This window comes from Geotrypetes seraphini, chromosome 7 (genome assembly GCF_902459505.1).
Source record: "Geotrypetes seraphini chromosome 7, aGeoSer1.1, whole genome shotgun sequence".
Taxonomy (NCBI): domain Eukaryota; kingdom Metazoa; phylum Chordata; class Amphibia; order Gymnophiona; family Dermophiidae; genus Geotrypetes; species Geotrypetes seraphini.
The window spans coordinates 63,234,245-63,260,467 of record NC_047090.1 but is presented as its reverse complement, the minus strand read 5'-3'; the positions used below and the strand labels follow the sequence as shown (position 1 = coordinate 63,260,467).

At 44.8% G+C, this 26,223-nt stretch overlaps 2 protein-coding genes across 6 annotated transcripts in view; one reads left to right on the top strand and one right to left on the bottom strand.

The window, feature by feature from the left end:
• MPPED1 (metallophosphoesterase domain containing 1) overlaps positions 1–26,223 on the top strand; it is a 435,376-nt gene that overhangs the window by 100,928 nt on the left and 308,225 nt on the right. The window lies entirely within an intron of this gene.
• Positions 1–26,223, bottom strand: part of SCUBE1 (signal peptide, CUB domain and EGF like domain containing 1) — a 545,901-nt gene that overhangs the window by 456,384 nt on the left and 63,294 nt on the right. For all 5 annotated transcript variants that reach the window (XM_033951623.1, XM_033951624.1, XM_033951620.1 and 2 more), the window contains one exon: positions 4,703–4,828. In XM_033951623.1, the coding sequence (XP_033807514.1) occupies positions 4,703–4,733 (31 nt within the window). In that variant the 5' untranslated portion in view covers positions 4,734–4,828. The remainder of the gene's footprint in view (positions 1–4,702; positions 4,829–26,223) is intronic.

Here is a 26,223-nt window from a genome sequence, read left to right as displayed (position 1 = left end):
GTCTCGTCATAGATCTTCGCAATCCTTCTGTGTCCTAACTTTGTATCGTCCACAAATTAATCACCTCACTCCCTGTACCAATTTCCAGGTTGTTTATAAATAGTGCGGGTTTTAGCACCAGCAGCAGCAATAACTGCTCTGATGCTCATAGAATTGCTATGAGCGTCGGAGCAGTTACCACCACTGCTGGCGTTAAAACCCATGCTATGCGTTGGTAAAGGAGGGGGATAGTAAGGTGAAATCTATTTTAGCATATGTGAGAGATGCAAACTGTCGTCCAATGCAACACATCCATCTTAGGCTTGCTTGGGCAAAAACTATGTGGCTTTTCCAAGGTATTTAATCTTCTCCAGTGAGAAAGCAATGGCTCTCTTCCAATCCAAAGTATGCAAAGCATTTTCATCCTTATCAGCATGAGTCCTTGGTAAAAATGCTAGAAGAGATGACTAAGATGAAAATTGGAAATCCATCATTACCTTAGACAGAAATTTGAGATACATGCAACTTAGTATAAGAAAATAGGTTACTAGAGACTGAAGCTCACCAGCTTTGCTGGTTGATGTTACTGCCTCCAATGTATGCTCTTCCATATCAGGTTCTTCATCTAACAAGAGACCATGGCTCATATAGAGTATAAGAACATATGAATTACCATACTTGGACAGACCAAAGGTCCATCAAGCCCAGTATCCTGTTTCCAACAGTGGCCAACCCAGGTCACAAGTACCTAGTAAGAGCCCAAGTAATAAAACATTTTATGCTGCTTTTCCTAAGAATAAGCAGTAAATTTCCCCAAGTCATCTCAATAATGGTCTATGGACTTCTCTTTTAGGAAATTATCAAAGCCTTTTTAAACTCTGCTAAGTTAACTGATTTCACCACATTCTCTGGCAACAAATTCCAGAGTTTAATTACATATTGTAAGAAGAAATATTTTTCTGGTTTGTTTTAAATCTACTACTTATTAGCTTCATTGCATGCCCCCTCGTCCTAGTATTTTTGGAAAGAGTGAACAAGCAATTCACATCTACCCTTTCCACTCCATTCTGCTCAGTATTTTATAGACCTCTATCATATCATCCCTGTGCTGTCTCTTCCCCAAGCTGAAGAGCCCTAGCCACTTTAGCCTCTCCTCATAGGGAAGCTGTCCCAAATCTTTTATCATTTTCGTCATCCTTCTCTTTACTTTTTCTAATTCTGCTATATCTTTTTTGAGATACGGTGACTTTTCCTGATAACTCCTAACATTCTCCTAACATTTGCTTTCTTAGCCACCACCATACATAGAGCTGAGGGCTTCAATGTATCCTCAACAGTCCTAGATCTTTTTCCTTGGCAGTGACTGCTAACATAGAACCCAGCATCATGTAGCTATAGTTCAGGTTCCTCTTTCCCATATGCATCACTTAGCACTTGCTCTCATTAAACATCATTTGCCATTTTGACACCCAGTCTTCCAGTTTCACAAGGTCCTCTTGCAATTTTTCACAATCATCTTGTGATTTAACAATTTCGAACAACTTTGTGTCATCAGCAAATTTATTATCTTACTAGTTATTCCCATCTCCATTGATAAAATATGTTAAAAAGCAGCAGTCCCAGCACAGACCCCTAGGGAACCCCACTATTTACCCTTCGCCATTGAGATTAATGACCATTTAAACCTACTCTCTGTTTTCTGTCTTTCAACCAGTTCTTAACCCATAATAGGATATTACCTCCTAGCCAATGACTTTCTAATTTCCCCAAGAGAGGCTGAGGGATTCCCTATCAGCATGGATTTAAAAAGGGAAGTTCCTGCCAATCCAATCTAATCAGCTTCTTTGACTGGGTAACAAAAAAGCTAGATATGGGAGAGTCCATGGATGTCGTGTATTTGGACTTCAATAAGGCTTTTGATAGTGTCCCACACCGTAGGTTATTGAAAAAGATGAGTTCATTGGGACTAGGAGAAACATTGACTGCATGGGTTAAAGAATCTGCTCAGTGGCAGACTCCAGAGTGTGGTGGTAAATGGTACTCCCTCCAAAACATCGGAAGTGATCGGTAGAGTGCCGCAGGGCTCGGTCATAGGTCCAATTCTATTTAATATCTTTGTACGGGACCTGCCTCAGGGTCTTCGAGATAAAATTGCATTATTTGCCGATGATGCTAAACGCAACATAGTGGGCAAAAGCACCGTGCCCAACACTATGACGCAGGACCTACTCTTACTAGAACAATGATCTGCAACTTGGCAACTGAGTTTTAATGCCAAAAATTGTAAAGTTATGCACCTTAGCAGCAGAAACCCACACAGAACTTACACCCTGAATGGTGAGACCTTAACAAGAACTGTTGCAGAACGGGACCTAGGAGTAATCATTAGTGAAGATATGAAGACTGCTAATCAAGTGGAGAAAGCATCATCCAAGGCTATACAAATGCTGGGTTGCATCTGTAGAAGTTTTGTCAGCTGAAAGTCCGAAGTTATAATGCCATTGTACAAGTCCATGGTGAGATCTCATCTAGAATATTGTGTTCAATTTTGGAGGCCACATTATCAAAAGGATGTGCTGGGAATGGAGTCGGTTCAGCGAATGATCACTAGATGGTCTCAGGATTCAAGGATCTCCCAAATGAAGAACATCTAGGTAAGTTGCAGCTATACTCTGTCAAGGAACGCAGAGAAAGGGGAGACATGATAGAGATGTTCAAATATGTTACTGGTCGTATTGAGGTAGAAGAAGACATCTATTTTCTTACAGGATCTACGGCAACAAGAGGGCATCCGTTAAAAATCAAGGGTGGGAGATTTCTTGGTGACACTAGGAAGTATTTCTTCACGAAAGGATGGTTGATCATTGGAATGATCTTCCACTTCAGGTAATTGAGGTCCGCAATGTGCTCGATTTTAAGAAAAAATGGGATAAGCATGTAGGTTCACTTCGAGGAAGTGCTTAGGGGGGAGGGTTCTTAGAGTGGGCAAACTTGTTGGGCCGATGGCCCTTTTCTGCTGTCATATTCTATGTTTCTATGTTTGTCAAATGTCTTTTGAAAATCCAAATACTCAATATCAACTGGCTCACCTTTATCCACATGTTTTTTCACCCCTTCAAAGCTTTTACTGACTTTACATCTCATACCACATGGCATTTCTTCTTGCACTCTTCACTTGACACATCACGACCTCACCATCATGCTCACACTTATTTTCAGCAGGTCTATCACTAAACTCCACAATTTTCCACACGATGGCTTCACGCTATCACATATAGGATCACATACAGGATCATTTTTTGCTGTCACCATCCTCAATCACCTTCATTCACACATACATATTTGCTTATACATATTTAATTGTTCATATTAGGACCCCTGAGGAAAGAGTGTTTCTTCGAAACACGGACCATGTCAGGTCTCGGTTCATCAAACCCTTTTGAATTCAAACTGTTTTATGACTTTTAAAAATATTTGCATTGGTTCATTAAAGACTTGGGGGCTCATAATCGAAAGAGAAAAACGTCCAAAAACTGGCCTAAATTGGCACTTGGATAAACATTGTCAAAATACGTCCAAGTGTTGATAATAAAAACGGGTTTTGGACATATTTCTAAACAACCTAGGCCTTCATAGTGCCGCTGAACGACCAAAGCCAAATGGGACATTTCAGGAGGAGTGCCGAGGGCGGGAGTTGGGCCAGTTTAGACTTAGTCGTATAGCATGTATAACCGAAAGTTATACAGCCCAGGATCGACGGAACTTGGACGTTGTGACTTAGACCATTTAAAACATGGTCTAAGTCACAAAAACCCACCTAAAGTCACCTGATAAGCACTGCAAACACATAAAACAGACCCCCACACACAACCCAGTGATCACTGACCCCCAACCTTATAAAAATCGTAATCACACCTTTAAAATTCAGCCTCCAGACCATCATCACCAGGCAGCCTGGCATAGGAAAGCCTAGTCGTCCAGCACAGAGGCAGCTTAAGCCATCTTGGGAGTGGGTTAGGGACTCATGGAGTGGAGGACCCATGCCCATAAGCCCATGTAATCACTGCATTGATACTTAAACATGTGCACTCCCCTATATACTCCCAAAACCTTTTTTTACTGGCATATAAGTGGTTCCTGCAGTCATAAGGGCTATTGGGGTGGTAGATAAATGGGTCTAGGGGATTCTGGATGTGGTTTGGGGGGCTCACCATGACCTATAAGGGAGCTGTAGTGAGGAGAAGACATGGCACCCTTTTTGTGAAGTTCACATCAGTGCCCTGTAAGGTACCCCACTATTTAGGTGCTATGTCTGAGTGTTCAGTCCATCACTTTGCAGACCCCTCCAACGTCCAACAGGGCTTGTTCTAGGTGTTTTTGATTTGGACGAAAATGTGGTATAAAGATGGACGATTTAGTGACTTGGACGATCAGATAGGTAGGATGTATAATTAGATGATTTTCGAAAGAAAAAAAATTTTGGACGTATTTTTCTAAAATGTGTCCTAAGCTGTTTTTTTATTTTGGACGACTTGCGACTTAGACGAAAATGGACTTAGACATTCCTTTCGATTATGCCCCTCTTGGCGTCTTGTACACCACCCCTGCAGTTTTGCTTTTGTTTTTCAGTACTATTTTAGTACTCATTTAAGAGCATATAACATGATTGTAAATTCTAACTTTAGCAATCTACTGTTGAAGAATATTCTTCAGAACAACTCACCCAGACAGTTGTGACCATCATGGGCCAACATGAAACCATCATAGCAGGTACACCTGTAATTGCCAGGAATGTTGATACACTCGTGGACACAGCCACCATTATAGTCATTATCACACTCATCAATGTCTGCAACACAGAAAACAAATCAGTTTAATAATACACTAGTGTATGAAGAATTAAGTCACAAAGAACAAATATGAATACTTATGGGGGTAATTTTTATGAAGCTTTTTCCATGGGTAAAGCTGGTTTTATGTACGGTAAGGGTAGAATTACCAGACATTCGGATTTCTCCAGACATATCCTCCTTTTCGAGGACATGTCCGGGGGTCTGTACGGCTTTTCAAAACCTGGCACTTGGTCCAGGTTTTGTAAAGTTTTCAGCAACATCGGGACGGCATCTGCGCCTGTGCAGATGCAACGCGGTGATGTCACGTGCCACACCAACACATGCGCAGATGCCCTCCCGACAATCGAACAGGTTGAGGGGGTGGGGGTGGAACAGGGCATGACATGGGCGGGCCTGGGGCAGGTCCATGGGTCCGGGATTTTCATTCCGGAAAATCTGGTAACCTTAGGTAAAGGCCTGTTATATGACTATGCATTTGTTTATGCACGTATATGTGCATGTGCCTATAAGACTACAAGTAATTATGCACAACATAGGCATTTCCAGGGTGACAGTTTGAGTGGAGTGGAGGCAGAGTTGCAATGTAAAAGTACATTTGCCCTTACATCATATTAAAGCCTGGTGTAAGTGTTTGCACCTAACTGTTGACAGCATGTAATTCCTAGTATTCTTTCATCTACATGCCTAACTCCTATGCCGACCCCCAGACCTACCTATGTCCCTCCCACATCCATTCCCCCTTGGAAGTTATGCACGATAAAATTTACAGGCACAGCTTCTAGAATAGTGACTAAGGGATAGATTCACTAACCTGCCCGAATTGGACCAATCCGTTTCCGATTCGGGCAGGTCCGAAGGATTCACTAAGGAAGAATATTCAAATGGGGGCAATCGGAGGAACGCCCCTATTTATGAGCAGGGATCACAAATGTGCAATCCCCACTCATGCACAGACCCTAACAGTAGTGATAGGAGAAGCAGCTTCCTGTCACTGCTGTCAGGGCTCTGCCCTGATCTGCCCCGATCTCTCCTGCTCCCCGCAGTGCAAGCCCGTGGTTTTAAAGCAGGCCTGCACTGCAGGGAACGGCAGCAGAGAGCAGGAGAGTCGGGGCGAGCAGGCAGGAGAGATCGGGGCAGAGCAGGGCAGGCAGAAGAGTCTGCAGTAGCCCGACACCTCCCCCTGAATCAACCCCGACCGGCCCACTGGCCCCACCGCCTCACCCACAATCGGCCCACCTCAGATCAGGCCAGGCGGCCATGTCCGACCCACCCACCCAGCATACTTTACTAATCATTGGGAGCAGGAGGGGTGCCCGGTCTCTCCTACTCCTTAGACCTCAAAATGCACATCTTCGGGAGCAGGAGGAAGCACAAAGTCCTCCTGCTCCTGCTGCTCCTAAGGCTGCTACGCCATAGCGCCTTAGGCCATGCCCCAGCACATCATCTGATGCATGGGGAGGGGCCTAAGGCCCTGATTGGCTGAAGCGCCTCGGGGTCCTCCCTTGGCCGCACTCGTTGGCGGAGGAGGTGTGGAGCAGGAGGACTGAGCACCCCTCTTTCTCCCAACAATATTAAGGTATGGGGAGGGGGTGGGCCTTGCCCGTTCATCCTGCCAGCCTCGGAGGAGGCCTGGAGCTGGAGCAGGAGGGGCTGAGCACCCCTCCTGCTCTCAATGATTTTGAAAGGTACGGGGGAAGAGGGTGGGCCGGGCCCGGTCAGCAGGCCTCCCAAGGTTAAAGTACAGGGAGGGAGGTTGGCTGGGCCGGGCCTGGCCAGGAAGGAAGTTGGCAGGAAGGAGGCAGGAAGTTGGCATCCCTCCTGCCTTTTAGGGGGCATCATTGGGGGGGGGGGCATCGGCGTGGGGGGCCGCATGCCATGACTTTAAAAAAAAAATTTTTTTACTGTAGGCTGGGGAGCCTGGCTTAGACCTTGGGGCCTGGCTTAGATTTTTTTTAACGTTATAAGCCCATGGTTTTGACCCACTTAAAAGCCGGCAGGTTAAAACCACAGGCTTGCAATGCGGGGAAGGGTTGCAGTTGGGGTAGGTAGGCAATCGAGGCAGGCAGTTTTCGGGGTAGGCAGGTAGGCGTTCAGGGCAGTGGAAGAGTCAGGGCTGCAGGAGGTTTTCAGTGCCACGACTTTTTTTTATTTTTTTGCTTTTTTCATCAGGGCAGCAGGCAGAAGAAGAGCATGGGGCAGAGCGGGCTGGAGAAGAGTATCGGGACGGCAGGCAGCAGAAGAGCATCGGGGCGTGCAGAGAACAGGGCTGGAGAGTCGGAAAGACGTTTTCGACTGCTCCTCAGCAGTGTTTCTTGAGTTGATTGGCCAGCCCAATCGGTTTAAAATTTTTGGTTGATGAGTTGCGTTTCTGTCCAATTTGCATGCATTTATCCTCATTTGCATGCATGGATTCAAAGCGGATCACAGGAAAGGTAAGTGAATCAGGCCCGAGGGAAATTTGCTTAGTGAATCTAGCCCTAAGGGCAGTTGTGCATGCAACTGCTAATTGGTGTGGAGTAGCACCAATTAACACAAATTAAAGCCAATAATTGGCTGTTAACTCTGATTAGCAGCCAATTATTAAAGTTGTGCACACAACTGACTATTTTATAAATTATGCATGCAAATTTGTGTGCCAAGCTTAAATTTGGGCATGCAAGTTTATAGAATTAGGGTAGAGCAATAACAAGGTGCACTTGGTTACATGTCCCTAGCACACATACATGCAGAGAAAGATAGCAAATAGGTGTGTAAGTTCCCTAAGTGCTATTCTAAGAGTTCATATTAAGGCACTACTTCAAAGGGATGTACACATGAGCAGAGCATGTGTAAGGCTCCCAGTTAGAAACATATCCCATCTGCATTTATGCAGCTACAGATATATTAGGTGTATGTCATCTAATTATAGACACATAAATATTATGTGCACCAATACTGGGTTATATAAGTACATCTATACATTTATACCAACTTCAGAGCAGATGTAAATGTGCATTAGCAATTTTCAGTTTATCAAGTTACTTTTTAAAATTAGTATATTGACTTGCCCCTTGGTGCAACATTTTTGGATGTAGATTCACCAACATATCATTACCATGTGGAATTATGGATATACTCTTTGTCCTGCTATGTTGTTTACCTTGGGGTTTCTGCCACGCACGACTCCGAGGGTTTTTCGGGGCTTTTTGGAAAGAGCAATCTTATTGGGGAAGAAAACCATATTGCACTGCTGGATAACCTCGGACCCACCAACATTGCCTCATTGGCACATTCATATGTTACAGCACGCATCTATGGAGCGCCTTTGTTGTGACCACCGGAACATTGACCTGGACCATAAGTTTCCACTATTTGGGAGCCTTTTGGGCTCATATTGACTACTAAGGCTCGTAGTCACCTGTTGAACCCTTGATTGGACACCCATTTTGAACTCTGGATCATTGAATTTGCTGATTTTTGTCTTGGGTTGGGTGGGTGGACACGTGGGGGGTGGTTGGGAGGGTTGGTTGGTATTTGCTCATGTTTAGTGATTGTACATACATGGTGATATTGCTGTTTTGCCTATGTTATTGTTTGAAACTTTAAGAAAATATATTTCAAATAAAATAAAAATAATATACTATTAAAGTTATTAGTTACTGCAAGGAAAAGTAATATATTACAGTTACTAGATACAGTACTTGTTTAATTTAAGTAATATGTTACTTATACTTAAATTCTTGACCAAAAAAGAAGAGGAACACAAATCTTAATGCTAATGGTGTCTTATATACCGCTGTATCTCCTACTGGATTCAAAGTGGTTTATAAAAGAATTACAAAAATTACAAAGGATGAGTAAGAACAAAAGACATAAAACTATAGATATTGATCCTAACCATCATGGATGAAGAGTACCCCATTTCTTAAAGAAGTAGATTTTCAGCAATTTTCGAAATAAACAGTAAGTAGGTATAGTTCTAATTTCCGCTGGAAGATCATTCCAGATTTTAGCTCCCAGGTATTGCAAGGTGCATTCATGATGTTTTTTACATTTAATATACTGTATTTTTCACTTCATAAGACACACTTTTTTTCCACCCAAAATTAGATGGAAATTTCAGTACATCTTATGAAGCAAAGGTAACTTTTTTTTAAACACCCCCCCCCCCCACTCGTTGGGGGGTACGCGGGCTGCCTGCTGCCTGCCACTGCTCCCCACCGCTGCTGCTTCCTGCTGGCTGCCGCAACTCAAAGAAGGGAAGGGCCAGCATGCAGCGATTGCACATCGCCGGCCCACAAGCCTTCTCTCGATGTCAGAACTGATGTCAGTTCTGTTGTCGGACGAAGGCATGTGGGCCGGTGACATGCAATCGCTGCACGCTGGCCCTTCCCTTCTTTGAGGTGCGACACAGTGGCAGCGGACCAGGGCCAGAGGAAGAGGAATCGGCGGAGTTTTCTTCAACAAAAGGCAAGTGAGTGAATTGAGGATATCCTACAGCTGACGTCAAGATCTGGATGGGTTTTTTTCACTACTTCTAGGAGCTGGACTTAACCGTTCGCAGCACTTGTGGACTTGTAAATGTCTTGCCTTGGGACTGCAAACTCTTGTAAAATAGTAGAAAGGTTTCAGCGCGCGGGGGGGAGGAAGGCAGTTTATGGTGCAGCAGGGAGGACACACAAAAGGGAGAAAGAAAATCCAACGTAACTGCACTAGCGGTTATAGCGCGCACTAGACGTTAACGCCACCATTGAGCTGGCATTAGTTTTTGGCATGTGAGCGCGGCAATGTAGCACGCGCTAAAAACACTAGCACACCTTAGTAAAAGGAGCCCTAGATGTATACCCCAACATAAGAGAAATAAAAACAAAAATGCATTTCCTCTTGCACTGAAAAGCACAGTTACTTACCGTAACAGGTGTTATCCAGGGACAGCAGGCAGATATTCTTGACTGATGGGTGACGGCACCGACGGAGCCCCGGTACGGACAATTTTAGAGTGATTGCACTCTAAGAACTTAGAAAGTTCTAGCTAGGCCGCACCGCGCGTGTGCGAGTGCCTTCCCGTCCGACAAAGGCGTGCGGTCCCCAGTTAGTATAAGCCAACTAAGAAGCCAACCCGGGGAGGTGGGAGGGACGCAAGAATATCTGCCTGCTGTCCCTGGATAACACCTGTTACGGTAAGTAACTGTGCTTTATCCCAGGACAAGCAGGCAGCATATTCTTGACTGATGGGTGACCTCCAAGCTAACAAAAAGAGGGATGGAGGGAAGGTTGGCCATTAGGAAAATAAATTTTGTAAAACAGATTGGCCGAAGTGTCCATCCCGTCTGGAGAATGCATCCAGACAATAGTGAGATGTAAAAGTATGAACTGAGGACCAAGTAGCAGCCTTGCAGATTTCCTCAATGGAAGTGGAGCGGAGGAAAGCTACAGACGCTGCCATAGCTCTAACTTTGTGGCCCGTGACAGAACCTTCCAGTGTCAGGCTCAACTGAGCATAACAGAATGAAACGCAAGCAGCAAGCCAATTGGATAGAGTGCGTTTAGATACAGGATGACCCATTTTGTTAGGATCAAAAGACAAAAACAGTTGAGGAGATGATCTGTGAGGTTTAGTGCGTTCGAGATAGTAAGCCAAAGCACGTTTACAGTCCAAGGTATGTAAAGCCTGTTCACCTGGAGGCTTCGGGAAAAAAACAGGTAGGACAATGGACTGATTAAGATGAAAGTCAGACACAACCTTAGGGAGAAACTTTGGGTGTGTATGTAGAACCACCTTATCATGGTGAAAAACAGTGAAAGGTGGATCGGCCACTAGTACATGTAACTAACTGACCCTCCTGGCAGAAGTGAGAGCTATAAGGAAGACCACTTTCCAAGTGAGAAATTTGAAATGTGCTGTGGCCAAAGGTTCAAAAGCAGAAAGAACCACATTGAGATCCCAGACCACAGGAGAGGGCACATTGAAAAGGCCCCTCATGAACCTGGAAACCAAAGGATGAGCAGAGAGGGGTTTTCCATAAATAGGCTCATGAAAGGCAACAATGGCACTGAGATGAACTCTGATAGAAGTAGATTTGAGACCAGAGTCAGACAAGGAAAGAAGATAGTCCAACACCAGTCCCACTGCTAGAGACATGGGATTATGGTGATGTAAGAGGCACCAGGAAGAAAACCGAGACCATTTCTGTTGATAACACTGAAGGGTGGCCGATTTCCTGGAAGCATCAATGATAGAACGGACAGGCTGAGAAAGGAGTGAGTGAGCCGAAGTTAGCCCGAGAGATACCAAGCTGTCAGGTGCAGAGACTGTAAGTTGGGATGCAGTAGGGACTGTTGATGCTGAGTAAGCAGAGAAGTAAACAGTGGAAGAATTATGGGTTCCCTGGAACTGAGTTGAAGTAGAAGGGAAAACCAATGTTGCCTGGGCCACCGTGGAGCGATGAGAATCATGGTGGCTTGTTCCCTCCTGAGCTTGAACAATGTCCGCAGCATGAGCGGTAGAGGGGGAAATGCATATAGGAAGAGATTGGTCCAATCCAGGAGAAATGCATCGGGTGCCAGATGGTGAGGGGAGTAGAGTCTGGAGCAAAACAGGGGCAGTTGATGATTGTGAGGAGCTGCAAAAAGGTCCACCTGAGGAGTGCCCCATTGAGTGAAAATGGACTGGAGAGTCAAGGGGTCGAGAGTCCATTCGTGAGGTTGGAGAATTCTGCTGAGATTGTCTGCTAAGGAATTCTGCTCTCCTTGACTGTAGACAGCCTTCAGGAATAAACGACGAGCTGTCGCCCAAGACCAAATCCGTTGGGCTTCCTGACACAACAGGCGAGAGCCCGTCCCTCCCTGTTTGTTGATGTAGTACATTGCAACTTGATTGTCTGTGCAAATGAGTAGTACTTGAGGAAAGAGAAGATGTTGAAAAGCCTTGAGGGCATAAAACATTGCTCGGAGTTCCAGGAAATTGATGTGGTGTTTCTTTTCCTGGGCAGTCCAAAACCCCTGAGTTTGGAATTCGATCAAGTGAGCTCCCCAGGCATAAGGGGATGCGTCTGTGGTGATCACGAGATGATGATGAGGTAAATGGAACAGAAGACCGCTGGATAGATTTGAAGATGTCAACCACCAAAGAAGCGACTGTCGAAGAGACGATGTCAAAGATATGTGTTGTGAGCAAGGATCCGTCGTTTGGGACCACTGGGTCGCTAGGGTCCATTGAAGAGTGCGCAGGTGGAGACGTGCAAAAGGTGTGACATGTACTGTCGAAGCCATGTGCCCCAAGAGCACCATCATGTGATTTGCTGAGATGGTAATCTGTTGAAACACCTGCCGACAGAGATGAAGGCGGTTGGATGGAAGAAACGCCCTCATCAGAACAGTGTCCAGAATGGCTCCAATGAACTGAAGTCGCTGGGTTGGAATGAGGTGCGACTTGGGTAGATTGATTTCGAAACCCAACAGTTGAAGGAAGTGAATGGTCTGGTTGGTGGCAAGCAGAACCGCCTGAGGGGAATGAGCCTTGATCAGCCAGTCGTCCAGATAAGGGAAGACTTGAAAATTGTGAGAGCGGAGATAGGCTGCTACCACAATCAGACACTTGGTGAATACCCTGGGAGAGGAGGCCAGACCGAAGGGTAGCACCTTGTACTGATAATGATGTTGATTGATGAGAAAGCGTAGATATTGCCTGGACGTCAGATGGATAGGAATATGTGTATAGGCCTCTTTGAGATCAAGGGAGCATAGCCAGTCGCCTTGAGTGAGAAGAGGGTAGAGGGTGGCAAGAGAGAGCATTTTGAACTTCTCCTTGACCAAACATTTGTTGAGATCTCTGAGATCTAATATAGGTCTGAGGTCTCCGGTCTTTTTGGGGACTAGAAAGTACCTGGAGTAAAATCCCTGACCTCGCTGATCTGGAGGAACTTCTTTGATGGCATTGAGAAGAAGGAGGGATTGAACCTCTTGAGCGAGAAGGAGGGACCGAGACTTGTTGGAAGCAGACTCTTTTGGCAGGCCTAACGGCGGAGATGTCTGAAAGTTGAGGGAGTAGCCGTAGGCGATAATAGAGAGCACCCACTGATCGGTGGTGATTACCTCCCATCGAGCCAGAAAAATGTTTAGTCGACCTCCTATAAGCTGTGGAAGAGGACATGAGGGAGGAAGACTGGCAATGCTCTGGAGAAGAGAGTCAAAAGGGCTGAGTTGGTTTAGGCTGGGCAACAGGTTTCATTGCAGGTGGCTGTTGTTGATGAGCCTGTTGGTGCTGTTGCTGCCGTTGTCTCCGAGGCTGAGGAGGATGAGGCTGAATTGGCCGAGCAGAGAACCGGCACTGGTATGACGTCTGCTGCCTAAAAGGACGAAGAGGAGGAGGTTTATTTTTATTTTTCAATAAGGTATCCCACCTCGTCTCATGAGCCGAAAGTTTCTGGGTGGTGGTATCCAGAGATTCTCCAAACAGCTCATCACCCAGGCAGGGAGCATTGGCAAGGCGGTCCTGGTGGTTCACATCAAGGTCTGAGACGCGAAGCCATGCCAATCGTCTCATCGCTACAGACATAGCAGTATCTCGGGATGTCAGTTCAAAAGTGTCCTAGATGGAGCGGACCATAAACTTCCTGAGCTGCAAGAGACTGGCAGTGCATTGCTGAAAAGCAGAAAGCTTGCGGTCAGGAATATATTTTTGAAAAGTGCCATCTGCTGGATAAGATGTTTCAGGTAAAAGGAGAAGTGGAATGCATAGTTACCTGAACGGTTGGCCAACATAGCATTCTGGTAAAGTCGTTTACCAAATTTGTCCATAGCCTTGCCCTCTCTGCCAGGAGGAACAGAGGCATACACACTTGAGCCTGCAGATTTTTGGAGGGTCGATTCCACCAGTAAAGATTCGTGTGGAAGCTGAGGTTTGTCAAACCCTGGAATAGGGATCACTTTATAAAGTGATTCCAATTTCCTTGGAGCTCCTGGGATGGTGAGAGGAGTCTCCAGATTTTTGTAAAAAGTTTCCCTTAAGATATCATGAAGGGGTAATTTTAAAAATTCTTTGGGAGGTTGGTCAAAGTCCAAAGCATCCAGGAATGCTTTTGACTTCTTAGAATCAGACTCCAAGGGGAGAGAAAGGGTGTCTGACATCTCCCTAAGAAATTTAGTGAAGGAAGAGTGCTCTGGCTTACTAGCAGAATCCTGCACTGATGGGTCAGCCTCGTCCGATGAAAAATCCTCCTCGGTACCGAGGGGATCCTCGGAGTCATCCCATAAATCAGGGTCACGTACCGATGGAAGACGGCCCTGAGATAGAGGAGTAGAGGATTCAGTATGCCTGGTCTTGCATACCGATTTGCCGGAACGCATCGACACCGTTCCTGGCGACTGTAAAGCGGTACCGGTGTCGGAGAGCGGTACCGGATCAGAGACAGCATGAGCAGCTCGACGAAGAGACTTTGGCTCTGCCGATAAAATAGGCATAGATATAGAAGAGGCAGATTTAAGCGGTGCCGATAACGTCGATGCCGACAAAATAGGCTGATCGACAATCGGTACCGGAGGCTCAGTAGGGACCGACACGGGAAGGTTTGGAGTCAATAGAGCCGGGAGCAGGTGTTGTAATTGCTCCTTAAGCTGGACCTGGAGGATGGATGCTATGCACTCATCCAGAGACGGTCCCGATGGCACCGGTACCGCATTTTTCTTGCTCGATACCTGCGGTGCAGCTCGACGCTCAGACGAAGTCGATGCCGATGAAGAGGCAGTCACTTCAATGGGAGTGGAGCGTTTGCGGGGCCAGCGCACAGTCTGCAGGACTTGGCTCACTGCATGTTCGACTGGCAGGCCAAGAACTGTAGGGGATGGCTTCTTAGCCGGCTTACCTGTGGGGTGCGACACCCGAAGATACATCTTGCGGTGTCGAAACGACCGGTGCCGACTTGGAGGAAGTTGCCGATGGCGGGGTCGATGCCGGTGGAACTTCCATAGCGGCACCGAAAAGAATCTGCTGTTGAATTTGGCGATTCTTCAAAGTCCTCTTTTGAAGAGAACTACAGCGGGTGCACGTCTCAGCCCTATGGTCCGGACCCAAACACTGAAGGCACCACTTGTGCAGGTCAGATAAGGAAATAGGGCGTGCACACCGCTGACACTTTTTAAAACCCGGTGAAGGGGGCATGAAGGGAAAAACGGCAGTAGCAAAATCAAAGCCCGATAATTCGATGGTGTCAACAGGCCCCGCCGGGGCCGACCGAAAAAAGTCGAAAAAAAGAAGACTTTTTTTTTAATGGTAATCAAGAAAAGAATAAAAAAAGAAAACGTGAAAAGTTTCACAAAGAAAAATGCGCGAGCGGGAAGGTGAAAAAGATATATCCAACAGCCGTTGGAAACACGCGTCTTCTTAGCTCCGCGGAAACTAAGAAACTGGGGACCGCGTGCCTTCGTCGGGTGGGAAGGCACTCGCGCACGCACAGTGCGGCCTAGCTAGAACTTTCTAAGTTCTTAGAGTGCAATCACTCTAAAATTGTCCGTACCGGGGCTCCGTCGGTGCCGTCACCCATCAGTCAAGAATATGCTGCCTGCTTGTCCTGGGATAAAAAATATACAAAGATATCCATGATTTCCAAAGGCTAACATATTCCACCAAATAAATTCAAAATAAAACACTTTTTTTTTCTACTTTTGTCTGGATGTTTTATTTATCCAAGCATGTTGGTCCCAGTTTACTTTTTTCTGTCTTTCTTCTGCTTTCTTTGCAAAGAGTGGGGTCTATTTGTCCTTTCTCCACTTTCATCTTATCTTTTCCTATTGCCTCATTATATCTGACTGATATATTTTCTTTCTTTTCTATCTCTCCCCTCAAATTTCATCTTTACACTCTTCAGTCTTCCACTTATAATTCAATCTTCCACTTATAAATCATTTGCCAGTACCTATCAACTTTCCATCTCCTCCTCTCACTCCTACATCTCCAGTCTCACTCCTTCCCTGGCTTCCTATTCCCATCTCTTTCATCCACTCCCCATAAGTCAGGGCTGTCAAAGTCCCTCCTCGAGGGCCGCAATCCAGTTGGGTTTCCAGGATTTCCTCAATAAATATGCATGAAATCTATTAGGATACAATGAAAGCAGTGCGTGCAAATAGATCTCATGCATATTTATTGGGGAAATCTTGAAAACCCAACTGGATTGCAGCCTTCGAGGAGGGACTTTGACACCCCTGCCATAAGTACAATGCTACCCTCTGTACTTACTGTCCTCCTCTCAGTTATCTCCTTGAGAACCCTATAGTCTTTCTCACATGGTTCCACCATGCCACGTATCTCCCCTCCCTCTCCTTCTTACACCTTTGTAGCCCAGCATCTCCACTTCTATGGTCCTGAATTTCCCTATCCCCTCTCCCTTCTCTTAAACCCCTATAGTCTAGTAACTTCCCATTACCTCCAACTCTATGGTCCAACAATTCCCTAGCCTCTGTCTTGCCCCTTCTCCCTTTAGTCATTAATTTCCTTTGCGGTATTCCCCCCTTCCCCCTTATGGTCCAGCAATTCCCTGTCTCCTCTCTCCCCCTTCCCCCTTATAGTTTAACAATTCCCTAGTCTCCCCCTTCTTCCTTATAGTCCAGCAATTACCTGCCCCCCCTGTCTCCCCCTTCATCTTTATGAATCAGCAACTCCGTCCCTTCTCCCTTCTGACCCTATGGTCCAGCATTTTCCTGTGCCTTCTCTCCCTCTTCACTTTTATTGTACATCAATCCTTGTTCCCTCTTCTTACCCCCTTCCCTGTTATGGCCCAACAACTCCTTGTTCACTCTCCTTTTCCTTTCATCCCTAAGTTGCAGCAGCTTTCTGTCCCCCCCTCACTCTCTCTCCCTTCCCAATCCCCCTCCCCCAAATACAGTTCTGTGCTCAGCAGGTCAACGGCTTGGAGAGGACAACCTACATGGGAAACCCAACCTGATGCCAGGAGTCACAGCTACAGAAATCACAATGCTATGTACCTTCCCAGGTTGTGTAAGCAGCAAACTGCATACCAGAAGTGAAAGCCTGCTAAGTATGGGTTACCACCTACACAACCAAGGAAGGAGCACAACATCAGGGTTTGTGTACCTGCATCTCTTGTGAGTCCAACAACTCTCTCTCCCTTCCCCTTATGGACCATTTCTCCTACCCCCAGCTCCTCCCCATGGTCCGCCATCTCCCTTTCTACCTAGTACCCCAACAATAGTCTGCCTTCTTCCTCTTCTCTCCCTGGTTCCCTCACCCATATTTTGGCAACTCTTCTATCCCCCTACCTCTGCAGGTACAGAATCTGTCCCCTTCCATCACTCATACTCCCCCCCATGGGTTCAGCACATCTCCCTTCCCCCCTACAAGTCTAGGACCTCTCCCTTTTCTTCCCTAAGCCCTCCTTCGAGTTCCAAATCTCTCCTTCTTCCCCAATGGTGTACCAAGGGAGGAGGCAGGGGGGGGCAGTCTGCCACAGGTGCACGCTCCAAGGGGGTGCACAGCCGGCCGGATCCGGAACCTCCCACGCTGCTTCAAACCGCACTTCAGCACGGCTGCCCTACTTAGAGCAGAGTCGGCAGCCGCGCTGAAGTGAAGAAGGTCCCGCGATGATTGGGAAGAGGTAAGTGACGTCGGGGGAGACCGGCAGCCGCAGTCATCGCGGGATCTTGCCGCAACTAACTGTGTCTGCCGGCCCAGCCCCCTCTGACGTCACTTACCTCTTCCATCGGAGCAGAAGCAGTCATCGCGGGATCTTTGGGACGGAGAAAGAAAGGAGGTTAGGGTGGCATGAAAGGGTGTGGAGGGTGACAAAGGGGGGTCAGGGTGCTATGGAAACATGGTAAAGGGTGACAAAAGGGGGTCAGGGTGCTACGGAAACATGGTAAAGGGTGACAAAGGGGGGTCAGGGTGCTATGGAAACATGGTGAAGGGTGACAAACGGGGGGTCAGGGTGCTATGGAAACATGGTAAAGGGTGACAAAGGGGGGTCAGGGTGCTATGGAAACATGGTGAAGGGTGACAAAGGAGGGTCAGGGTGCTATGGAAACATGGTGAAGGGTGACAAAGGGGGGTCAGGGTGCTATGGAAACATGGTAAAGGGTGACAAAGGGGGGTCAGGGTGCTATGGAAACATGGTTCAGGGTGACAAAGGGGGGTCAGGGTGATATGGAATCACGCTGAAGGGTGACAAAGAGGGGTCAGGGTGATATGGAATCATGCAGAAGGGTGACAAAGGGTCAGAGTGGTATGGATGCGTGGTGGAGGGAGAGAAAGGGGCAGATGCTGAAGGAATTGCAGGGAAAGAGACATAAGGGGGAACGATACTACATGGAATTGGGTTGTAGGGAGCGAAAGGGGGCAGATGCTGATGGAAGTGGGGAGAGAGAAGAGGACAGATGATGGAAGGAGGGGATAAATAAAAGGAGGGCATATGATGGGGGAAAAGGATTGAGTTAGGGAAATACTGGAGGGGGTGAGGGAAAGAGGTTGCGAGCTGTAGGTAGACAGTAAAAAAGGAAATTGATGAGAGGGTAGTAAGAACGTAATCTAGATAGATGCAGAAAGTAATTTGAAAGGGAAAATGAGGAAGGAAAGGGATTGCAGAAGAGAGGTGTGGGAGAGGGAAGGAGAGGAAAGAGATGCCAGACCAATGGGGGTGCAAGGAGAGATGGAAGGGGGAGGCCTACAGTTTCTGGAAGGGGCAATGAAGGAGAGAAGATGCCATATAGGGGCAGAGAGATGGCAGACAGTGGATGGAAGGAAGAGAGTAACAAGAAGATTTGGAAAGCAGAAACCAGAGAAGACAAAGGTAGAAAAAAATTTTCTATTTATTTATTGCTTTAGGAGACATGTGTCACTGTTTCTGTGGTGTTGCATTGTATGCAAAGTCCAGCTTCTTGCTGGTTCAATTTAACCTTTGTCTATGTATTTCTATTTTATCCCCCCTTTTACAAAACTGTGGAGCGTTTTTTTAGCGCCAGCCGTGGTGGTAGCAGCTCTGATGCACAGAATTCTATGAGCATCAGAGCTGTTACCACTGTGGCTAAAATCCACACTACAGTTTTGTAAAAGGGGGAGGGGTTAGTTTGTGATTACATATTCCATACTAGGCAAAGGTGTTTTCTGTGTTCTGTGTGTTCAAAAGACATGGTTTTCTGTTAGGATTGAAGGTGTAGGATTGATCTGTACTAGTCTGGCTTGTTTAGTTTTATAATGGGTGTATTGATGTTGTACTGCTTACTGCATATGTAAGATGCTGCCTTTTCCTAGGTACTCATGTGTGATGTGTGGATTGTTACTAAAAATCCTGTTTTTCGTACAGATGGGTGGGTGCCAAAAAATGATGGGCCCCGTGTGTCACATATGCTAGGTACGTCACTGTTCTTCCCTCAGCCCCATCCCAAGAATCCAGCAACTCTCCCTTTTGACCCTCCTCCCCATCCCCCCAAGTCCAACAACTCTCTTTATCCCTTGGTCTCCTCCTGAATTCAGTACTACTCCTGCTTTTTCCCTCAGCTCCTACCGTGAGTCCAGCATCAACTTTTTTTTCCCCAGTCCCTCTTTTGGTAGTCCAACAAACTCTTTCTTCCTAGCCCACTTCCTTTTTCCCCTCAGCCCCTACCATGAATGCAGGATCTTCTTCCTTCAACTCCCCCCTCCTTGAGTCCAACATACCTTCTTCCTCAGACCATCTAGCCCCCCAAGACCAGCACCACCTCCTTTCTTCAATCCCTCCTCCCAGAGTCCAGATCGCTTTCTCTTCTCCTTCCCCTTCCCTCAGTCCATCAAACCTGTTTTTTCTTAGCAGCCCCTGCAGCAATAACAGACTGTCTGAGCTGATGTCAGATCCTTCTGCTGCGTCTCGTCCTTGTGTAAACAGGAAAGTTGTGTCAGGGGTATCTCACCCATAGGAAATTGAATCAGAGGAGGTAAGACACAGCAGATGGAAGACCCACAGGATGACTAAAGGCAGCCTGTTATGCTACTGCTGCTGGGTTGATCTGTTGGTTTTCAGAACCATTCACTAATTAATTCCTCAATGACCCCTAGTTGTAACATTTCAGCTACCTCTCACTCTATTTAATCTTATTTGTGACTGGGCACAATTACCTTGATACTTCTACTATTTAACATTTCTATAGCACTGATAGGCATACGCTGTGCTGTACAACATATTTAAGAGACGGTCCCTGCTCAGTAGCGCTATACTTCAAAGGGTCCTTTCCATTGAGCCATCAACTTGTTGGCTGAGGTAAGCATCATTATCAATACCTTGTCTTGGCCATGAAAACCTTGTTCCTTGGACTTTTGTTCATAAGTTTTCTGGCGATCTTGGGATTTCTCTAGGTTCTGTCTAGCACTTTTCCTTATCTTTCTTAACCTGTTCCTCAGCTGCTGTTGTACGTCGGGTACTGAAGTTCTATTTTCCTTGGGTCCTAACCACATTTCTCTCACTACTTCTAAAAGGTTTTAGGGCTGACTTCCAAACATGAGTTTAAATGGGGAATACCCCAAGGACACTTGGGTCACTTCTCTATAGACAAAGAGGATATAGGGAACTGCCTTTAAGGTCGATTTTCCTTACAGAATAGTCACTTTCACTGTAGGCAAAACAATATAGAAATAAGTCTCAGTTAGTCCCACCCTTGAGTCCTCAGTCAGACCTAAATCTAGGCTGTCTTTTTATACTGGTTTCCTGATGACAGAATGTACAACCTGTCACAGGGGCAAAGGGTGGGGGGAACCAATTGTATTGGGGGGCACTTGTCTCCATGCCCTCCCAATAGCAATGCCTATGGCTGAGGAACCTCTGCTCGCATGTCAAGTGGGAAGGCATCCTTGCATACAAGGTATGGTAGTAATAGAAGTTTCTGAATATTAATAGCTGCTGATATAGGATTGGCATACTAGCCTTCTCTCTCACCCCAGTACCATTCATTTTTTCACAACTATATGGCTATGAGAAAGTTAGAAGAAGGACATGATACTACTCGAAAGGGTCCAGAGAAGAGTGACTAAGATGGTTAAGGGGCTGGAGGAGCTGCCGTACAGCGAAAGATTAGAGAAACTGAGCCTCTTCTCCCTCAAACAGAGGAGATTGAGAGGGGACATGATCGAAACATTCAAGGTACTGAAGGAGATAGACTTAGTAGATAAGGACAGGTTGTTCACCCTCTCCAAGGTAGGGAGAACGAGAGGGCACTCTCTAAAGTTGAAAGGTGATAGATTCCATACAAACGTAAGGAAGTTCTTCTTCACCCAGAGATTGGTAGACAACTGGAACACTCTTCCGGAGTCTGTCATAGGGGAAAACACCCTCCAGGGATTCAAGACAAAGTTAGACAAGTTCCTGCTGAACAAGGACATACGCTGGTAGGGTTAGTCTCAGTTAGGGCACTGGTTTTTGACCAAAGGGCTGACGTGTGAGCGGACTGCTGGACATGATTGACCACTGGTCTGACCCAGCTGTGGCAATTCTTATGTTCTTATGTGGAGGAGATGAGCTTAGAAATTCATTATCTCTCTTATTTAAATACTTAACATGTGCTTAATTTGTTCCCAAAGCACAGAACAGCAGGCAATTTTGTGGTATACAGACAACCTAAACTGTCAGCCTATATATGTCTTTGGACATAGAAAGGAGAAAGCAAGATATTATGTGAGTGTAAAAGTGTAAAAGATACTTCTCTGCAGTTCATGGCCAACCATCTGCTTTTTTTATCTGCCTTTCCCCTCCCTTTCTCTTCTCAACATCAGCTTCCTCAGATAAGTGACTGGCTAATCAATGTATCTTCAAAACCTCCTCTATGTTAATCATTAAGGATGTTCTATGTATTTTGAAAGTCAACTCAGAGAAAAAGTTGCTATACTGATTTAACAGCACTTGCTATACTGATTTAACAGCACTTCATGAGGTGGCATTAACTTTTCTGCATTATTTGCCACATTAAAAAGTCAGAGGTCCTTTTACTAAACTGTACTAAGTGCTTGACACAGCTTAAAAGGGTTTCCTTGGAACACGCTCAGGCATCCTGTAGTAAGTTCCAAATTGGTGTATGCTACCTGCACGCTAAAAGAGTTTTAAGTTTTTGGTTGAGAGTACATGTCTGGGGAGCAGAGAAAGAGTGTGTCTATGCTAATCAGTAAGCATGTCTACATTACCAGTATATTAAATTTAATAAATAACAAAGGATTACCATGCACTAACTGATTAGTGCAGAATAATTGCATGAGCCTTCACCACCTACAAAATGGGTGGTGGTAAGTGCTCAAGCAGTAATCATTTTAATGCCTGCACACTAATGGCCAGGTACCATATTCAGGTAGTAGAGGCCAACAACGTGCTCGATTTTAAGAATAAATGGGATAAACATATGGGTTTACTTCAAGGAAGTGCTTAGGGGGGTGGGTTATTCGAGTGGCAGACTTGTTGGGCCAACGGCCCTTTTCTGCCGTCATACTCTATGTTTCTATGAATTGATTTCATTACTAGCAGGAAGACCAGGTCATATGGTACAGAAGCAAGTCTAGCTTCAATTTCCCTCCCCAAAGACAATCAGATCATTTGTTCAATGGAAGGCATCCTTCTTTTATCAGGCTCCTTTAATTTGGAATGATCTCCCTATTTTAATAAGATCAGTAGTTCAATACACTATTTTTAGAAAACGTTATAAGTCATTCTTGTTTAAAAAAAGATTTTATCTTGAAATTTATCATCGTCTACTGTTAATGTTCTATCTGAATATTTGTCATTGCATTACGTTTAACTGGGTTTGTTCCCAGTAATAGAAATATATTGTTATTCACCATGAACTCATAAGGGCTTTAGTGGAATAAATTCAATGTAATGGTAACATTAGCACATGGCACAGGAAAACTCCACATAAGGGTGCACGAAGGCCCCTTTCAACCACAGCTTAGTACGCAGGACCCCATGTCCTGCCTTAACTCTGAAGCAAAAGTCTTTACCCATTGCCTGCCCTAATATTACATCTTGCATATGAACTGTTTTAACACAGAAATTAGCATGCAGTGATTCCTGCACAAATAGGCTCTGGATATTTTATAACATTTACTATAGCAAACCATGGAAAAACATTAAAATACATTAACTTTGCTGCAATTTACATGACTAGCATAAAGAAGGAGTGGCAACATCGATTTTGTTGGAGAGAATCCTCTTATTCAAACTTATTGGGGACGAGTACATCACACTATAACAGATGTGCTCTCTCTTCCAATAAATATTACTTATTCACAAATCATTTTTGGTTGTCTGGATGAGTCTCTGCCTTTATCATTTTGTGGTTCCAAACTATTTTGTATTATGGTTACCCTTGCCTTACAAAATGTATTACATAATTGGAAAAATCTTTCTGAGATAGACTACAACACATGGTGGAATACACTTTGGGCTCCTTTTACAAAGGTGCATTAGGGCCTTAACGCGCGGAATAGCGCGTGCCACAGCTAAAATGCTGTGCGCACTAGCCGCTACCACCTCCTCTTGAGTAGGCGATAGTTTTTCAGGTAGTGCATGCTATAGCACGAGCTAATCCGGTGCATGCGCTAAAAACACTAGCGCACCTTTGTAGAAGGAGCCCTTTGTCTGACAGCTAAATATGAAAGGGCTAATGCAGAAAAATCTAATACTTTCAGCTCCTATTACAATACTTGGGAGCCATTATTTTCATATTGTAATACAATATATTGAAACTGTTCTTTGGTATTAATAGCATTATGTAGATTGCATCTCTTGAACAATCTTGTCGAGTATTACTTATTATTATACTTTTCACATACTGTGTATGAAGCTTATGTTACTTTTATACTATGTATGTAATATACTATCTGATGTGGTGGTTTTATTTGTCCCTACACCTTGTTGTGCACTTGGTTTTCTGTATCTTACTATTAAAATAATAAAACTTGTTGAACTGAAAAAAAAAAATACATTAACGATGCCATTTTATGTTCTGGCAAACTTCATTATTGTCTTATACCACTTGAGAAACAGTAAACAGTAGGGAACTACTTAACTAGCATATCCAAACTACCTGAATGTTTCAAAGAATCAAACTCAATTTTTGTGGCATGATATTTTGAAGTAGACTAACACTGCAACCACACTTCTTTATCTAGCATAATACATATCCTTGTTCAGACTAAACAACTATTATCAGCTACTTAAACATTGTATTTAAAAAGGACACATAGACCACTTGATTATGCTTAAAAGAGCTTTAAATTGGAAAACTTAATTCATGCTGCAAGTTTACTCTGTAATTTGAGAGAGATCTATTTAAACCAAAGAAAATAAAGCAATTAAAGGTTGATGTCCTAAAACCAGGGTGTGTTAGCCCTGCATTTCCATGTTTGTATATTTGGCTGAAGAATCCAGTCACCTTTTTATTCCTTGCAATCACCATAAGGTGGAACGTCAGGATAACCCAATCATCTCAAAATGGTCTGGAATGCTTTCAGAGACAATGACCACTCTCCGGGGTCTAATGTCTGTCTGCTGAGATAATCCACTTGAATATCGTTCACTTGCGCCACAGACATCAACTGCAGGTGAGTTTCTGCCCAACAGAACAATGCTTTCGCTTCCTGCCAGAGTGGAGCACTCTTGGTGCATCCCTTCCTGTTGACATAGGCCACTGCAGTGGCATTGTTGGAGAAGATTCTGACTGCTTTGCCATCCAGGAAAGCCTGCAGTCATTGTAGCACCAGATGAATGGCTCACAGTTCTAGCTTGTTGATAAACCATTTCGGCCAAGATGGAGTCTACTGTCCTTGAACAGGGTAACTGCTGCAAAAGCCATCCAGCCAAACAAGATGGCATCACTTGTTAGGGTGACCCAGGAATCAATCCGGAGTGGGATTCCCTTTGCTAGAGACTGTGGGCAGAGCCGCCAGCTCAACAGTAGACAAAACTTTTGTAAAAATTTGGAATGATCTTCCTACAGAAATTAGACTTCTCTGAACATTTTTCGGAAAACTTTAAAGACTTATCTATTTCAGAAATTTTTAACTGACAAATAAGGGATTGCAATTGATGACTTCCTTGTCCAATTATTCACTTTCCTTGTCCTTTATTTAACTTTTTGTGAACCAGATCGAGCCCCATGGTTGGGATGACTCAGTATACTAGACTCGGTATTCTAGACTAAGGGCCTGTTTTACAAAGCCATGCTAGCAGCTGTCGTTTGGCAACAGCCCCGAAGCTCTATAAATCTATATGGGCTTCAGGGCCTTTACAGCGCTTTGTAAAACAGCCCTAAGGTTTGGATTGGATTATACATTAAACTGTAAATTCCAAGTGTCTGTAGGATTTGGCTGTGCACATGAAGCTCAGCCAAATATCATACCATGCTCATTTTGCAATTCAGCCAAAACAGATGATGGCCAGCCAGCATTTCACTGAAGCTGCATCAGGGCGAACCAGGCTTAACTATAACAAACTTAAATAAGATTGTCATGTGAAAACAGCCTCCCCAAAACCAGAAAAGCTAAAAATACTCACTCTAGCACTTGTGCTCCATGCTCACTAGTACTGCAAAATGGCTGCCGCAGAATCGGATCTTTTCTTTCATGGCTGTTGATGTCATCATGATGCCATGATTGTGCTGACCTCTGATAGGTTTTCTAAACAGTTGGTAATGCTCCCAGAAAATACAAACCAGAGAATGAGGTGAGCAGATGTTGCAGACATAAAAATGTAAATGTGTGCTGAAGAGGATAGCCTTAATTTATTAACAAAATGGTGTGCAAAGTGTCGATACTGTATTTGAAAACTGTTCTTTGGTTTATTCTTTTAGTTGATAGCAGTGCTGCAAAATACTTTGGCGGAGTTAAAGACATTCAAAATCGTTCAGAAAAGTCTCCTAAAATCATTCCAAAAAATGATTTCCAACTATTCAGATTAAAAAAAAAAATAGATGCCAGTCTATTCTGGAATTTAAACCTTTGGGTTCCTCAGACATCAGTTGAAAAATCCATTCCTGTTCTCATCTAATCAGTCCTTTTTCTGTCATTCAACCTTCAAAATGTGATCTACGATGCAACATTTGAGTAAAGTAAATTGGTGATTCCATTGCACACAATGCTGGATTAGTGGTTCTTCCAATCTTCCACAATTTAAACTACTCCTGTGTTCCCCAAACCTAAAAGTTCTAAAACATATATCCACCTGTCTCATTGGTCATTATTCTGTGTTCCGTGTCTCCAGGACACAATATCTCTTCTAGACTGCAATTTCTACTAATAGCAATTCTTAACTCTTTCCCTTGAAACACAGGATATAATTGTAGAATGCTCCAGTGCTTTTTCACAATGGAAACTAGCCTCCTTACTCCGCTACGAAAGAGGGATCTCCTAAGTTTGTGCCTGCTTGCATTAAAAAGTGATTGCGGCAGGTCAGAG